Genomic DNA, 21205 nt, shown 5'->3' on the forward strand with positions numbered 1-21205 from the left:
TGTATGAGGTATATCACGCTGCACGGTGTACTGACGCTGGATGTATGAGGTATATCACGCTGCATGGTGTACTGAGGCTGGATGTATGAAGTATATCATGGTGCACGGTGTACTGAGGCTGGATGTATGAGGTATATCACGCTGCATGGTGTACTGAGGCTGGATGTATGAGGTATATCACACTGCACGGTGTACTGAGGCTGGATGTATGAGGTATATCACGCTGCATGGTGCACTGAGGCTGGATGTATGAGGTATATCGCGCTGCACGGTGTACTTAGGTTGGATGTATGAGGTATATCACGCTGCATGGTGTACTGAGGCTGGATGTATGAGGTATATCACGCTGCATGGTGTACTGAGGCTGGATGTATGAGGTATATCACGCTGCATGGTGTACTGAGGCTGGATGTATGAGGTATATCACGCTGCATGGTGTACTGAGGCTGGATGTATGAGGTATATCACGCTGCATGGTGTACTGAGGCTGGATGTATGAGGTATATCATGGTGCACAGTGTACTGAGGCTGGATGTATGAGGTATATCACGCTGCATGGTGTACTGAGGCTGGATGTATGAGGTATATCACACTGCACGGTATACTGAGGCTGGATGTATGAGGTATATCACGCTGCATGGTGTACTGAGGCTGTATGTATGAGGTATATCACGCTGCACTGTGTACTGAGGCTGGATGTATGAGGTATATCAAGCTGCATGGTGTACTGAGGCTGAATGTATGAGGTATATCACACTGCATGGTGTACTGAGGCTGGATGTATGAGGTATATCACACTGCACGGTGTACTGAGGCTGGATGTATGAGGTATGTATATTGTACTATGCAACACCTGATAAATTGTCAATTAACACTGCTCTTCCTGTTCTTGTAGTGAAACTCGGGTATTGTCCATTGGAACCACTACGTTGTACTGCAACCCAGAAAAAAGACCAGTGTCAGGAGGATGATGACTGCCTTAACTTACAGAAGTGCTGTAATATGTGCATAAAGCAGTGTACAAATCCAAAGCCAGGTAAAACACATACTATGACACACGCAATACACATGCTAGGACACAGGTAATACACATGCAAGGACACACGCAATACACATGCTAGGACACAGGTAATACACATGGTAGGACACAGGTAATACACATGCTAGGACACAGGTAATACACATGCTAGGACACAGGTAATACACATGGTAGGACACAGGTAATACACATACTATGATACAGGTAATACACATGCCAGGACACAGGTAATACACATGCTAGGACACAGGTAATACACATGCAAGGACACAGGTAATACACATGCTAGGACACAGGTAATACACATGCTAGGACACAGGTAATACACATGCTAGGACACAGGTAATACACATGCTAGGACACAGGTAATACACATGTTAGGACACAGGTAATACACATGCTAGGACACAGGTAATACACATGCAAGGACACGGGTAATACACATGCTAGGACACAGGTAATACACATGCTAGGACACAGGTAATACACATGTTAGGACACAGGTAATACACATGCTAGGACACAGGTAATACACATGCAAGGACACGGGTAATACACATGCTAGAACACAGGTAATACACATGCTAGGATACAGGTAATACACATGCAAGGACACAGGTAATACACATGCTAGGACAAAGGTAATACACATGCTAGGACACAGGTAATACACATGTTAGGACACAGGTAATACACATACTATGATACAGGTAATACACATGGTAGGATACAGGTAATACACATGCTAGGACACAGGTAATACACATGGTAGGATACAGGTAATACACATGCTAGGACACAGGTAATACACATGGTAGGATACAGGTAATACACATGCTAGGACACAGGTAATACACATGCTAGGATACAGGTAATACACATGCTAGGACACAGGTAATACACATGCTAGGACACAGGTAATACACATGCTAGGACACAGGTAATACACATGGTAGGACACAGGTAATACACATGCTAGGACACAGGTAATACACATGCCAGGACACAGGTAATACACATGCTAGGACACAGGTAATACACATGGTAGGACACAGGTAATACACATGGTAGGACACAGGTAATACACATGCTAGGACACAGGTAATACACATGCTAGGACACAGGTAATACACATGCCAGGACACAGGTAATACACATGCTAGGACACAGGTAATACACATGCTAGGACACAGGTAATACACATGCTAGGACACAGGTAATACACATGGTAGGACACAGGTAATACACATGCTAGTACACAGGTAATACACATGGTAGGACACAGGTAATACACATGCCAGGACACAGGTAAAACACATGCTAGGACACAGGTAATACACATGCTAGGACACAGGTAATACAAATGCTAGGACACAGGTAATACACATGCTAGGACACAGGTAATACACATGCCAGGACACAGGTAATACACATGCTAGGATACAGGTAATACAAATGCTAGGACACAGGTAATACACATGCTAGGACACAGGTAATACACATGCTAGGACACAGGTAATACACATGCTAGAACACAGGTAATACACATTCTAGGACACAGGTAATACACATGCTAGGACACAGGTAATACACATGCTAGGACACAGGTAATACACATGCTAGGACACAGGTAATACACATGCTAGGACACAGGTAATACACATGCTAGGATACAGGTAATACACATGCTAGGACACAGGTAATACACATGCTAGGACACAGGTAATACACATGTTAGGACACAGGTAATACACATGCTAGGACACAGGTAATACACATGCTAGGATACAGGTAATACACATTCTAGGACACAGGTAATACACATGCTAGGATACAGGTAATACACATTCTAGGACACAGGTAATACACATGCTAGGATACAGGTAATACACATGCTAGGACACAGGTAATACACATGCTAGGACACAGGTAATACACATGCTAGGATACAGGTAATACACATGCTAGGATACAGGTAATACACATGCTAGGACACAGGTAATACACATGCTAGGACACAGGTAATACACATGCTAGGACACAGGTAATACACATGCTAGGACACAGGTAATACAAATGCTAGGACACAGGTAATACACATGCTAGGACACAGGTAATACACATGCTAGGATACAGGTAATACACATGCTAGGACACAGGTAATACACATGCTAGGACACAGGTAATACACATGCTAGGATACAGGTAATACACATGCTAGGACAAAGGTAATACACATGCTAGGACACAGGTAATACACATGTTAGGACACAGGTAATACACATGCTAGGGCACAGGTAATACACATGCCAGGACACAGGTAATACACATGCTAGGATACAGGTAATACACATGCTAGGACACAGGTAATACACATGCTAGGACACAGGTAATACACATGCTAGGACACAGGTAATACACATGCTAGGACACAGGTAATACACATGCTAGGATACAGGTAATACACATGCTAGGACACAGGTAATACACATGCTAGGATACAGGTAATACACATGCTAGGACACAGGTAATACACATGCTAGGACACAGGTAATACACATGCTAGGATACAGGTAATACGCATGCTAGGATACAGGTAATACACATGCTAGGACACAGGTAATACACATGCTAGAACACAGGTAATACACATGCTAGGACACAGGTAATACACATGCTAGGACACAGGTAATACACATGCTAGGACACAGGTAATACACATGCTAGGACACAGGTAGTACACATGCTAGGACACAGGTAATACACATGGTAGGACACAGGTAATACACATACTATGATACAGGTAATACACATGCCAGGACACAGGTAATACACATGCTAGGACACAGGTAATACAAAATCTTAGGACACAGGTAATACACATGCCAGGACACAGGTAATACACATGCTAGGACACAGGTAATACACATGCCTGGACACAGGTAATACACATGCTAGGACACAGGTAATACACATGCTAGGATACAGGTAATACACATGGTAGGACACAGGTAATACACATACTATGATACAGGTAATACACATGCCAGGACACAGGTTATACACATGCTAGGACACAGGTAGTACACATGGTAGGACACAGGTAATGCACATGGTAGGACACAGGTAATACACATGGTAGGATACAGGTAATACACATGCTAGGATACAGGTAATACACATGCTATGACACAGGTAATACACATACTAGGATACAGGTAATACACATGCTAGGACACAGGTAATACACATGCCTGGACACAGGTAGTACACATGCCAGGACACAGGTAATACACATGGTAGGACACAGGTAATACACATGCTAGGATACAGGTAATACACATGCTAGGACACAGGTAATACACATGCTAGGACACAGGTAATACACATGCTAGGACACAGGTAATACACATGCTAGGACACAGGTAGTACACATGGTAGGATACAGGTAATACACATGCTAAGACACAGGTAATACACATGCTAGGATACAGGTAATACACATTCTAGGACACAGGTAATACACATGCTAGGATACAGGTAATACACATTCTAGGACACAGGTAATACACATGCTAGGATACAGGTAATACACATGCTAGGACACAGGTAATACACATGCTAGGACACAGGTAATACACATGCTAGGATACAGGTAATACACTTGCTAGGATACAGGTAATACACATGCTAGGACACAGGTAATACACATGCTAGGACACAGGTAATACACATGCTAGGACACAGGTAATACACATGCTAGGACACAGGTAATACAAATGCTAGGACACAGGTAATACACATGCCAGGACACAGGTTATACACATGCTAGGACACAGGTAGTACACATGGTAGGACACAGGTAATGCACATGGTAGGACACAGGTAATACACATGGTAGGATACAGGTAATACACATGCTAGGATACAGGTAATACACATGCTATGACACAGGTAATACACATACTAGGATACAGGTAATACACATGCTAGGACACAGGTAATACACATGCCTGGACACAGGTAGTACACATGCCAGGACACAGGTAATACACATGGTAGGACACAGGTAATACACATGCTAGGATACAGGTAATACACATGCTAGGACACAGGTAATACACATGCTAGGACACAGGTAATACACATGCTAGGACACAGGTAATACACATGCTAGGACACAGGTAGTACACATGGTAGGATACAGGTAATACACATGCTAGGACACAGGTAATACACATGCTAGGATACAGGTAATACACATGCTAGGACACAGGTAATACACATGCTAGGATACAGGTAATACACATGCTAGGATACAGGTAATACACATGCTAGGACACAGGTAATACACATGCTAGGACACAGGTAATACACATGCTAGGACACAGGTAATACACATGCTAGGACACAGGTAATACAAATGCTAGGACACAGGTAATACACATGCTAGGACACAGGTAATACACATGCTAGGACACAGGTAATACACATGCTAGGACACAGGTAATACACATGCTAGGACACAGGTAATACACATGCTAGGATACAGGTAATACACATGCTAGGACACAGGTAATACACATGCTAGGACACAGGTAATACACATGCTAGGACACAGGTAATACACATGCTAGGACACAGGTAATACACATGCTAGGATACAGGTAATACACATGCTAGGACACAGGTAATACACATGCTAGGACACAGGTAATACACATGTTAGGACACAGGTAATACACATGCTAGGGCACAGGTAATACACATGCCAGGACACAGGTAATACACATGCCAAGACACAGGTAATACACATGCTAGGACACAGGTAATACACATGCTAGGATACAGGTAATACACATGCTAGGACACAGGTAATACACATGTTAGGACACAGGTAATACACATGCTAGGGCACAGGTAATACACATGCCAGGACACAGGTAATACACATGCTAGGACACAGGTAATACACATGCTAGGATACAGGTAATACACATGCTAGGACACAGGTAATACACATGCTAGGATACAGGTAATACACATGCTAGGACACAGGTAATACACATGCTAGGACACAGGTAATACACATGCTAGGACACAGGTAATACAAATGCTAGGACACAGGTAATACACATGCTAGGAGACAGGTAATACACATGCTAGGACACAGGTAATACACATGCTAGGACACAGGTAATACACATGCTAGGACACAGGTAATACACATGCTAGGATACAGGTAATACACATGCTAGGACACAGGTAATACACATGCTAGGACACAGGTAATACACATGCTAGGACACAGGTAATACACATGCTAGGACACAGGTAATACACATGCTAGGATACAGGTAATACACATGCTAGGACACAGGTAATACACATGCTAGGACACAGGTAATACACATGTTAGGACACAGGTAATACACATGCTAGGGCACAGGTAATACACATGCCAGGACACAGGTAATACACATGCCAAGACACAGGTAATACACATGCTAGGACACAGGTAATACACATGCTAGGATACAGGTAATACACATGCTAGGACACAGGTAATACACATGCTAGGACACAGGTAATACACATGTTAGGACACAGGTAATACACATGCTAGGGCACAGGTAATACACATGCCAGGACACAGGTAATACACATGCTAGGACACAGGTAATACACATGCTAGGATACAGGTAATACACATGCTAGGACACAGGTAATACACATGCTAGGATACAGGTAATACACATGCTAGGACACAGGTAATACACATGCTAGGACACAGGTAATACACATGCTAGGATACAGGTAATACACATTCTAGGATACAGGTAATACACATGCTAGGACACAGGTAATACACATGCTAGGAGACAGGTAATACACATGCTAGGACACAGGTAATACACATGCTAGGACACAGGTAATACACATGGTAGGACACAGGTAATACACATGCTAGGACACAGGTAATACACATGCTAGGACACAGGTAATACACATGCCTGGACACAGGTAATACACATGCTAGGACACAGGTAATACACATGCTAGGACACAGGTAATACACATGCCTGGACACAGGTAATACACATGCTAGGACACAGGTAATACACATGCTAGGACACAGGTAATACACATGATAGGACACAGGTAATACACATGCTAGGACAGAGGTAATACACATGCTAGGACACAGGTAATACACATGCTAGGACACAGGTAATACACATGCTAGGACACAGGTAATACACATGCTAGGACACAGGTAATACACATGCTAGGACACAGGTAATACACATGCTAGGACACAGATAATACACATGCAAGGACACAGGTAATACACATGCAAGGACACAGGTAATACACATGCAAGGACACAGGTAATACACATACTATGATACAGGTAATACACATGCTAGGACACAGGTAATACACATGCTAGGACACAGGTAATACACATGCTAGGACACAGGTAATACACATTCTAGGATACAGGTAATACACATGCTAGGACACAGGTAGTACACATGGTAGGACACAGGTAATACACGTTCTAGGACACAGGTAATACACATGCTAGGATACAGGTAATACACATGCTAGGACACAGGTAATACACATGCTAGGACAAAGGTAATACACATGCTAGGACACAGGTAATACACATGGTAGGACACAGGTAACACACGTGCTAGGACACAGGTAATACACATGCTAGGATACAGGTAATACACATGCTAGGACACAGGTAATACACATGCTAGGATACAGGTAATACACATGCTAGGACACAGGTAATACACATGCTAGGACACAGGTAATACACATGCTAGGACACAGGTAATACACATGCTAGGATACAGGTAATACGCATGCTAGGATACAGGTAATACACATGCTAGGACACAGGTAATACACATGCTAGGACACAGGTAATACACATGCCAGGACACAGGTAATACACATGCCAGGACACAGGTAATACACATACTAGGACACAGGTAATACACATGCTAGGACACAGGTAATACACATGCTAGGACACAGGTAATACACATGCTAGGACACAGGTAGTACACATGCTAGGACACAGGTAATACACATGGTAGGACACAGGTAATACACATACTATGATACAGGTAATACACATGCCAGGACACAGGTAATACACATGCTAGGACACAGGTAATACACAATCTTAGGACACAGGTAATACACATACTAGGAGACAGGTAATACACATGCTAGGACACAGGTAATACACATGCCTGGACACAGGTAATACACATGCTAGGACACAGGTAATACACATGCTAGGATACAGGTAATACACATGGTAGGACACAGGTAATACACATACTATGATACAGGTAATACACATGCTAGGACACAGGTAATACACATGCTAGGACACAGGTAGTACACATGGTAGGACACAGGTAATACACATGCTAGGACACAGGTAATACACATGGTAGGACACAGGTAATACACATGCTAGGACACAGGTAATACACATGCTAGGACACAAGTAATACACATGCTAGGACCCAGGTAACACACATGTTAGGACACAGGTAATACACATGCTAGGAAACAAGTAATACACATGCTAGGACACAGGTAATACACATGCTAGAATACAGGTAATACACATGCTAGGATACAGGTAATACACATGGTAGGACACAGGAAATACACATACTATGATACAGGTAATACACATGCTAGGACACAGGTAATACACATGCTACTACACAGGTAATACACATGCTAGGAAACAGGTAATACACATGCTAGGATACAGGTAATACACATACTAGGACACAGGTAATACACATGCTAGGAAACAAGTAATACACATGCTAGGATACAGGTAATACACATGCTAGGACACAGGTAATACACATGCTAGGACACAGGTAATACACATGGTAGGACACAGGTAACACACGTGCTAGGACACAGGTAATACACATGCTAGGATACAGGTAATACACATGCTAGGACACAGGTAATACACATGCTAGGATACAGGTAATACACATGCTAGGACACAGGTAATACACATGCTAGGACACAGGTAATACACATGCTAGGATACAGGTAATACGCATGCTAGGATACAGGTAATACACATGCTAGGACACAGGTAATACACATGCTAGAACACAGGTAATACACATGCTAGGACACAGGTAATACACATGCTAGGACACAGGTAATACACATGCTAGGACACAGGTAATACACATGCTAGGACACAGGTAGTACACATGCTAGGACACAGGTAATACACATGGTAGGACACAGGTAATACACATACTATGATACAGGTAATACACATGCCAGGACACAGTTAATACACATGCTAGGACACAGGTAATACAAAATCTTAGGACACAGGTAATACACATGCTAGGAGACAGGAAATACACATGCTAGGACACAGGTAATACACATGCTAGGACACAGGTAATACACATGCTAGGACACAGGTAGTACACATGGTAGGATACAGGTAATACACATGGTAGGACACAGGTAATACACATACTATGATACAGGTAATACACATGCCAGGACACAGGTAGTACACATGGTAGGACACAGGTAATGCACATGGTAGGACACAGGTAATACACATGGTAGGATACAGGTAATACACATGCTAGGATACAGGTAATACACATGCTATGACACAGGTAATACACATACTAGGATACAGGTAATACACATGCTAGGACACAGGTAATACACATGCCTGGACACAGGTAGTACACATGCCAGGACACAGGTAATACACATGGTAGGACACAGGTAATACACATGCTAGGATACAGGTAATACACATGCTAGGACACAGGTAATACACATGCTAGGACACAGGTAATACACATGCTAGGACACAGGTAATACACATGCTAGGACACAGGTAGTACACATGGTAGGATACAGGTAATACACATGCTAGGATACAGGTAATACACATGCTAGGACACAGGTAATACACATGCTAGAATACAGGTAATACACATGCTAGGATACAGGTAATACACATGGTAGGACACAGGTAATACACATACTAGAATACAGGTAATACACATGCTAGGATACAGGTAATACAAATGCTAGAATACAGGTAATACACATGCTAGGATACAGGTAATACACATGCTAGGACACAGGTAATACACATGCTAGGACACAGGTAATACACATGCTAGGACACAGGTAATACACATGCTAGGACACAGGTAATACACATGCTAGGACACAGGTAATACACATGCTAGGACACAGGTAATACACATGCTAGGATACAGGTAATACACATGCTAGGACACAGGTAATACACATGCTAGGACACAGGTAATACACATGCTAGGACACAGGTAATACACATGCTAGGACACAGGTAATACACATGCTAGGATACAGGTAATACACATGCTAGGACACAGGTAATACACATGCTAGGACACAGGTAATACACATGTTAGGACACAGGTAATACACATGCTAGGGCACAGGTAATACACATGCCAGGACACAGGTAATACACATGCCAAGACACAGGTAATACACATGCTAGGACACAGGTAATACACATGCTAGGATACAGGTAATACACATGCTAGGACACAGGTAATACACATGTTAGGACACAGGTAATACACATGCTAGGGCACAGGTAATACACATGCCAGGACACAGGTAATACACATGCTAGGACACAGGTAATACACATGCTAGGATACAGGTAATACACATGCTAGGACACAGGTAATACACATGCTAGGATACAGGTAATACACATGCTAGGACACAGGTAATACACATGCTAGGACACAGGTAATACACATGCTAGGACACAGGTAATACAAATGCTAGGACACAGGTAATACAAATGCTAGGACACAGGTAATACACATGCTAGGACACAGGTAATACACATGCTAGGACACAGGTAATACACATGCTAGGACACAGGTAATACACATGCTAGGATACAGGTAATACACATGCTAGGACACAGGTAATACACATGCTAGGACACAGGTAATACACATGCTAGGACACAGGTAATACACATGCTAGGACACAGGTAATACACATGCTAGGATACAGGTAATACACATGCTAGGACACAGGTAATACACATGCTAGGACACAGGTAATACACATGTTAGGACACAGGTAATACACATGCTAGGGCACAGGTAATACACATGCCAGGACACAGGTAATACACATGCCAAGACACAGGTAATACACATGCTAGGACACAGGTAATACACATGCTAGGATACAGGTAATACACATGCTAGGACACAGGTAATACACATGCTAGGACACAGGTAATACACATGTTAGGACACAGGTAATACACATGCTAGGGCACAGGTAATACACATGCTAGGGCACAGGTAATACACATGCCAGGACACAGGTAATACACATGCTAGGACACAGGTAATACACATGCTAGGATACAGGTAATACACATGCTAGGACACAGGTAATACACATGCTAGGATACAGGTAATACACATGCTAGGACACAGGTAATACACATGCTAGGACACAGGTAATACACATGCTAGGATACAGGTAATACACATTCTAGGATACAGGTAATACACATGCTAGGACACAGGTAATACACATGCTAGGAGACAGGTAATACACATGCTAGGACACAGGTAATACACATGCTAGGACACAGGTAATACACATGGTAGGACACAGGTAATACACATGCTAGGACACAGGTAATACACATGCTAGGACACAGGTAATACACATGCCTGGACACAGGTAATACACATGCTAGGACACAGGTAATACACATGCTAGGACACAGGTAATACACATGCCTGGACACAGGTAATACACATGCTAGGACACAGGTAATACACATGCTAGGACACAGGTAATACACATGATAGGACACAGGTAATACACATGCTAGGACAGAGGTAATACACATGCTAGGACACAGGTAATACACATGCTAGGACACAGGTAATACACATGCTAGGACACAGGTAATACACATGCTAGGACACAGGTAATACACATGCTAGGACACAGGTAATACACATGCTAGGACACAGATAATACACATGCAAGGACACAGGTAATACACATGCAAGGACACAGGTAATACACATGCAAGGACACAGGTAATACACATACTATGATACAGGTAATACACATGCAAGGACACAGGTAATACACATGCAAGGACACAGGTAATACACATACTATGATACAGGTAATACACATGCTAGGACACAGGTAATACACATGCTAGGACACAGGTAATACACATGCTAGGACACAGGTAATACACATTCTAGGATACAGGTAATACACATGCTAGGACACAGGTAGTACACATGGTAGGACACAGGTAATACACGTTCTAGGACACAGGTAATACACATGCTAGGATACAGGTAATACACATGCTAGGACAAAGGTAATACACATGCTAGGACAAAGGTAATACACATGCTAGGACACAGGTAATACACATGGTAGGACACAGGTAACACACGTGCTAGGACACAGGTAATACACATGCTAGGATACAGGTAATACACATGCTAGGACACAGGTAATACACATGCTAGGATACAGGTAATACACATGCTAGGACACAGGTAATACACATGCTAGGACACAGGTAATACACATGCTAGGACACAGGTAATACACATGCTAGGATACAGGTAATACGCATGCTAGGATACAGGTAATACACATGCTAGGACACAGGTAATACACATGCTAGGACACAGGTAATACACATGCCAGGACACAGGTAATACACATGCCAGGACACAGGTAATACACATACTAGGACACAGGTAATACACATGCTAGGACACAGGTAATACACATGCTAGGACACAGGTAATACACATGCTAGGACACAGGTAGTACACATGCTAGGACACAGGTAATACACATGGTAGGACACAGGTAATACACATACTATGATACAGGTAATACACATGCCAGGACACAGGTAATACACATGCTAGGACACAGGTAATACACAATCTTAGGACACAGGTAATACACATACTAGGAGACAGGTAATACACATGCTAGGACACAGGTAATACACATGCCTGGACACAGGTAATACACATGCTAGGACACAGGTAATACACATGCTAGGATACAGGTAATACACATGGTAGGACACAGGTAATACACATACTATGATACAGGTAATACACATGCTAGGACACAGGTAATACACATGCTAGGACACAGGTAGTACACATGGTAGGACACAGGTAATACACATGATAGGACACAGGTAATACACATGGTAGGACACAGGTAATACACATGCTAGGACACAGGTAATACACATGCTAGGACACAAGTAATACACATGCTAGGACCCAGGTAACACACATGTTAGGACACAGGTAATACACATGCTAGGAAACAAGTAATACACATGCTAGGACACAGGTAATACACATGCTAGAATACAGGTAATACACATGCTAGGATACAGGTAATACACATGGTAGGACACAGGTAATACACATACTATGATACAGGTAATACACATGCTAGGACACAGGTAATACACATGCTACTACACAGGTAATACACATGCTAGGAAACAGGTAATACACATGCTAGGATACAGGTAATACACATACTAGGACACAGGTAATACACATGCTAGGAAACAAGTAATACACATGCTAGGATACAGGTAATACACATGCTAGGACACAGGTAATACACATGCTAGGACACAGGTAATACACATGGTAGGACACAGGTAACACACGTGCTAGGACACAGGTAATACACATGCTAGGATACAGGTAATACACATGCTAGGACACAGGTAATACACATGCTAGGATACAGGTAATACACATGCTAGGACACAGGTAATACACATGCTAGGACACAGGTAATACACATGCTAGGACACAGGTAATACGCATGCTAGGATACAGGTAGTACACATGCCAGGACACAGGTAATACACATGGTAGGACACAGGTAATACACATGCTAGGATACAGGTAATACACATGCTAGGACACAGGTAATACACATGCTAGGACACAGGTAATACACATGCTAGGACACAGGTAATACACATGCTAGGACACAGGTAGTACACATGGTAGGATACAGGTAATACACATGCTAGGATACAGGTAATACACATGCTAGGACACAGGTAATACACATGCTAGAATACAGGTAATACACATGCTAGGATACAGGTAATACACATGGTAGGACACAGGTAATACACATACTAGAATACAGGTAATACACATGCTAGGATACAGGTAATACAAATGCTAGAATACAGGTAATACACATGCTAGGATACAGGTAATACACATGCTAGGACACAGGTAATACACATGCTAGGACACAGGTAATACACATGCTAGGATACAGGTAATACACATGCTAGGATACAGGTAATACACATGCTAGGACACAGGTAATACACATGCTAGGACACAGGTAATACACATGGTAGGACACAGGTAACACACGTGCTAGGACACAGGTAATACACATGCTAGGATACAGGTAATACACATGCTAGGACACAGGTAATACACATGCTAGGATACAGGTAATACACATGCTAGGACACAGGTAATACACATGCTAGGACACAGGTAATACACATGCTAGGATACAGGTAATACGCATGCTAGGATACAGGTAATACACATGCTAGGACACAGGTAATACACATGCTAGGATACAGGTAATACACATGCTAGGACACAGGTAATACACATGCTAGGACACAGGTAATACACATGCTAGGACACAGGTAATACACATGCTAGGACACAGGTAGTACACATGCTAGGACACAGGTAATACACATGGTAGGACACAGGTAATACACATACTATGATACAGGTAATACACATGCCAGGACACAGGTAATAGACATGCTAGGACACAGGTAATACACAATCTTAGGACACAGGTAATACACATGCTAGGAGACAGGTAATACACATGCTAGGACACAGGTAATACACATGCCTGGACACAGGTAATACACATGCTAGGATACAGGTAATACACATGTTAGGACACAGGTAATACACATACTATGATACAGGTAATACACATGCTAGGACACAGGTAATACACATGCTAGGACACAGGTAATACACATGTTAGGACACAGGTAATACACATGCTAGGGCACAGGTAATACACATGCCAGGACACAGGTAATACACATGCCAAGACACAGGTAATACACATGCTAGGACACAGGTAATACACATGCTAGGACACAGGTAATACACATGCTAGGACACAGGTAATACAAATGCTAGGACACAGGTAATACACATGCTAGGACACAGGTAATACACATGCTAGGATACAGGTAATACACATTCTAGGACACAGGTAATACACATGCTAGGATACAGGTAATACACATTCTAGGACACAGGTAATACACATGCTAGGATACAGGTAATACACATGCTAGGACACAGGTAATACACATGCTAGGACACAGGTAATACACATGCTAGGATACAGGTAATACACATGCTAGGATACAGGTAATACACATGCTAGGACACAGGTAATACACATGCTAGGACACAGGTAATACACATGCTAGGACACAGGTAATACACATGCTAGGACACAGGTAATACAAATGCTAGGACACAGGTAATACACATGCTAGGACACAGGTAATACACATGCTAGGATACAGGTAATACACATGCTAGGACACAGGTAATACACATGCTAGGACACAGGTAATACACATGCTAGGATACAGGTAATACACATGCTAGGACAAATGTAATACACATGCTAGGACACAGGTAATACACATGTTAGGACACAGGTAATACACATGCTAGGGCACAGGTAATACACATGCCAGGACACAGGTAATACACATGCCAGGACACAGGTAATACACATGCTAGGACACAGGTAATACACATGCTAGGATACAGGTAATACACATGCTAGGACACAGGTAATACACATGCTAGGACACAGGTAATACACATGTTAGGACACAGGTAATACACATGCTAGGGCACAGGTAATACACATGCCAGGACACAGGTAATACACATGCTAGGACACAGGTAATACACATGCTAGGATACAGGTAATACACATGCTAGGACACAGGTAATACACATGCTAGGATACAGGTAATACACATGCTAGGACACAGGTAATACACATGCTAGGACACAGGTAATACACATGCTAGGATACAGGTAATACACATTCTAGGACACAGGTAATACACATGCTAGGACACAGGTAATACACATGCTAGGACACAGGTAATACACATGCTAGGACACAGGTAATACACATGGTAGGACACAGGTAATACACATGCTAGGATACAGGTAATACACATGCTAGGACACAGGTAATACACATGCTAGGACACAGGTAATACACATGCTAGGATACAGGTAATACACATGCTAGGACACAGGTAATACACATGCTAGGATACAGGTAATACACATGCTAGGACACAGGTAATACACATGCTAGGACACAGGTAATACAAATGCTAGGACACAGGTAATACACATGCTAGGACACAGGTAATACACATGCTAGGACACAGGTAATACACATGCTAGGACACAGGTAATACACATGCTAGGACACAGGTAATACACATGCTAGGATACAGGTAATACACATGCTAGGACACAGGTAATACACATGCTAGGACACAGGTAATACACATGCTAGGACACAGGTAATACACATGCTAGGACACAGGTAATACACATGCTAGGATACAGGTAATACACATGCTAGGACACAGGTAATACACATGCTAGGACACAGGTAATACACATGTTAGGACACAGGTAATACACATGCTAGGGCACAGGTAATACACATGCCAGGACACAGGTAATACACATGCCAAGACACAGGTAATACACATGCTAGGACACAGGTAATACACATGCTAGGATACAGGTAATACACATGCTAGGACACAGGTAATACACATGCTAGGACACAGGTAATACACATGTTAGGACACAGGTAATACACATGCTAGGGCACAGGTAATACACATGCCAGGACACAGGTAATACACATGCTAGGACACAGGTAATACACATGCTAGGATACAGGTAATACACATGCTAGGACACAGGTAATACACATGCTAGGATACAGGTAATACACATGCTAGGACACAGGTAATACACATGCTAGGACACAGGTAATACACATGCTAGGATACAGGTAATACACATTCTAGGATACAGGTAATACACATGCTAGGACACAGGTAATACACATGCTAGGAGACAGGTAATACACATGCTAGGACACAGGTAATACACATGCTAGGACACAGGTAATACACATGGTAGGACACAGGTAATACACATGCTAGGACACAGGTAATACACATGCTAGGACACAGGTAATACACATGCCTGGACACAGGTAATACACATGCTAGGACACAGGTAATACACATGCTAGGACACAGGTAATACACATGCCTGGACACAGGTAATACACATGCTAGGACACAGGTAATACACATGCTAGGACACAGGTAATACACATGATAGGACACAGGTAATACACATGCTAGGACAGAGGTAATACACATGCTAGGACACAGGTAATACACATGCTAGGACACAGGTAATACACATGCTAGGACACAGGTAATACACATGCTAGGACACAGGTAATACACATGCTAGGACACAGGTAATACACATGCTAGGACACAGATAATACACATGCAAGGACACAGGTAATACACATGCAAGGACACAGGTAATACACATGCAAGGACACAGGTAATACACATACTATGATACAGGTAATACACATGCTAGGACACAGGTAATACACATGCTAGGACACAGGTAATACACATGCTAGGACACAGGTAATACACATTCTAGGATACAGGTAATACACATGCTAGGACACAGGTAGTACACATGGTAGGACACAGGTAATACACGTTCTAGGACACAGGTAATACACATGCTAGGATACAGGTAATACACATGCTAGGACAAAGGTAATACACATGCTAGGACAAAGGTAATACACATGCTAGGACACAGGTAATACACATGGTAGGACACAGGTAACACACGTGCTAGGACACAGGTAATACACATGCTAGGATACAGGTAATACACATGCTAGGACACAGGTAATACACATGCTAGGATACAGGTAATACACATGCTAGGACACAGGTAATACACATGCTAGGACACAGGTAATACACATGCTAGGACACAGGTAATACACATGCTAGGATACAGGTAATACGCATGCTAGGATACAGGTAATACACATGCTAGGACACAGGTAATACACATGCTAGGACACAGGTAATACACATGCCAGGACACAGGTAATACACATGCCAGGACACAGGTAATACACATACTAGGACACAGGTAATACACATGCTAGGACACAGGTAATACACATGCTAGGACACAGGTAATACACATGCTAGGACACAGGTAGTACACATGCTAGGACACAGGTAATACACATGGTAGGACACAGGTAATACACATACTATGATACAGGTAATACACATGCCAGGACACAGGTAATACACATGCTAGGACACAGGTAATACACAATCTTAGGACACAGGTAATACACATACTAGGAGACAGGTAATACACATGCTAGGACACAGGTAATACACATGCCTGGACACAGGTAATACACATGCTAGGACACAGGTAATACACATGCTAGGATACAGGTAATACACATGGTAGGACACAGGTAATACACATACTATGATACAGGTAATACACATGCTAGGACACAGGTAATACACATGCTAGGACACAGGTAGTACACATGGTAGGACACAGGTAATACACATGCTAGGACACAGGTAATACACATGGTAGGACACAGGTAATACACATGCTAGGACACAGGTAATACACATGCTAGGACACAAGTAATACACATGCTAGGACCCAGGTAACACACATGTTAGGACACAGGTAATACACATGCTAGGAAACAAGTAATACACATGCTAGGACACAGGTAATACACATGCTAGAATACAGGTAATACACATGCTAGGATACAGGTAATACACATGGTAGGACACAGGTAATACACATACTATGATACAGGTAATACACATGCTAGGACACAGGTAATACACATGCTACTACACAGGTAATACACATGCTAGGAAACAGGTAATACACATGCTAGGATACAGGTAATACACATACTAGGACACAGGTAATACACATGCTAGGAAACAAGTAATACACATGCTAGGATACAGGTAATACACATGCTAGGACACAGGTAATACACATGCTAGGACACAGGTAATACACATGGTAGGACACAGGTAACACACGTGCTAGGACACAGGTAATACACATGCTAGGATACAGGTAATACACATGCTAGGACACAGGTAATACACATGCTAGGATACAGGTAATACACATGCTAGGACACAGGTAATACACATGCTAGGACACAGGTAATACACATGCTAGGATACAGGTAATATGCATGCTAGGATACAGGTAATACACATGCTAGGACACAGGTAATACACATGCTAGAACACAGGTAATACACATGCTAGGACACAGGTAATACACATGCTAGGACACAGGTAATACACATGCTAGGACACAGGTAATACACATGCTAGGACACAGGTAATACACATGGTAGGACACAGGTAATACACATACTATGATACAGGTAATACACATGCCAGGACACAGGTAATACACATGCTAGGACACAGGTAATACAAAATCTTAGGACACAGGTAATACACATGCTAGGAGACAGGAAATACACATGCTAGGACACAGGTAATACACATGCTAGGACACAGGTAATACACATGCTAGGACACAGGTAGTACACATGGTAGGATACAGGTAATACACATGGTAGGACACAGGTAATACACATACTATGATACAGGTAATACACATGCCAGGACACAGGTAGTACACATGGTAGGACACAGGTAATGCACATGGTAGGACACAGGTAATACACATGGTAGGATACAGGTAATACACATGCTAGGATACAGGTAATACACATGCTATGACACAGGTAATACACATACTAGGATACAGGTAATACACATGCTAGGACACAGGTAATACACATGCCTGGACACAGGTAGTACACATGCCAGGACACAGGTAATACACATGGTAGGACACAGGTAATACACATGCTAGGATACAGGTAATACACATGCTAGGACACAGGTAATACACATGCTAGGACACAGGTAATACACATGCTAGGACACAGGTAATACACATGCTAGGACACAGGTAGTACACATGGTAGGATACAGGTAATACACATGCTAGGATACAGGTAATACACATGCTAGGACACAGGTAATACACATGCTAGAATACAGGTAATACACATGCTAGGATACAGGTAATACACATGGTAGGACACAGGTAATACACATACTAGAATACAGGTAATACACATGCTAGGATACAGGTAATACAAATGCTAGAATACAGGTAATACACATGCTAGGATACAGGTAATACACATGCTAGGACACAGGTAATACACATGCTAGGACACAGGTAATACACATGCTAGGATACAGGTAATACACATGCTAGGATACAGGTAATACACATGCTAGGACACAGGTAATACACATGCTAGGACACAGGTAATACACATGGTAGGACACAGGTAACACACGTGCTAGGACACAGGTAATACACATGCTAGGATACAGGTAATACACATGCTAGGACACAGGTAATACACATGCTAGGATACAGGTAATACACATGCTAGGACACAGGTAATACACATGCTAGGACACAGGTAATACACATGCTAGGATACAGGTAATACGCATGCTAGGATACAGGTAATACACATGCTAGGACACAGGTAATACACATGCTAGGATACAGGTAATACACATGCTAGGACACAGGTAATACACATGCTAGGACACAGGTAATACACATGCTAGGACACAGGTAATACACATGCTAGGACACAGGTAGTACACATGCT

General features: G+C 42.5%; 1 protein-coding gene across 1 annotated transcript in view; it reads left to right on the forward strand.

The window, feature by feature from the left end:
- The window catches only part of LOC146063099 (uncharacterized), a 135612-nt gene that overhangs the window by 43117 nt on the left and 71290 nt on the right, over positions 1–21205 (forward strand). The window contains exon 8 of the mRNA XM_083175113.1: positions 896–1036. Coding sequence (XP_083031239.1) covers positions 896–1036 — 141 coding nt within the window. The remainder of the gene's footprint in view (positions 1–895; positions 1037–21205) is intronic.

The sequence above is a fragment of the Crinia signifera genome, chromosome 3, assembly GCF_055691185.1.
Source record: "Crinia signifera chromosome 3, ASM5569118v1, whole genome shotgun sequence".
Classification (NCBI taxonomy): Eukaryota; Metazoa; Chordata; class Amphibia; order Anura; family Myobatrachidae; genus Crinia; species Crinia signifera.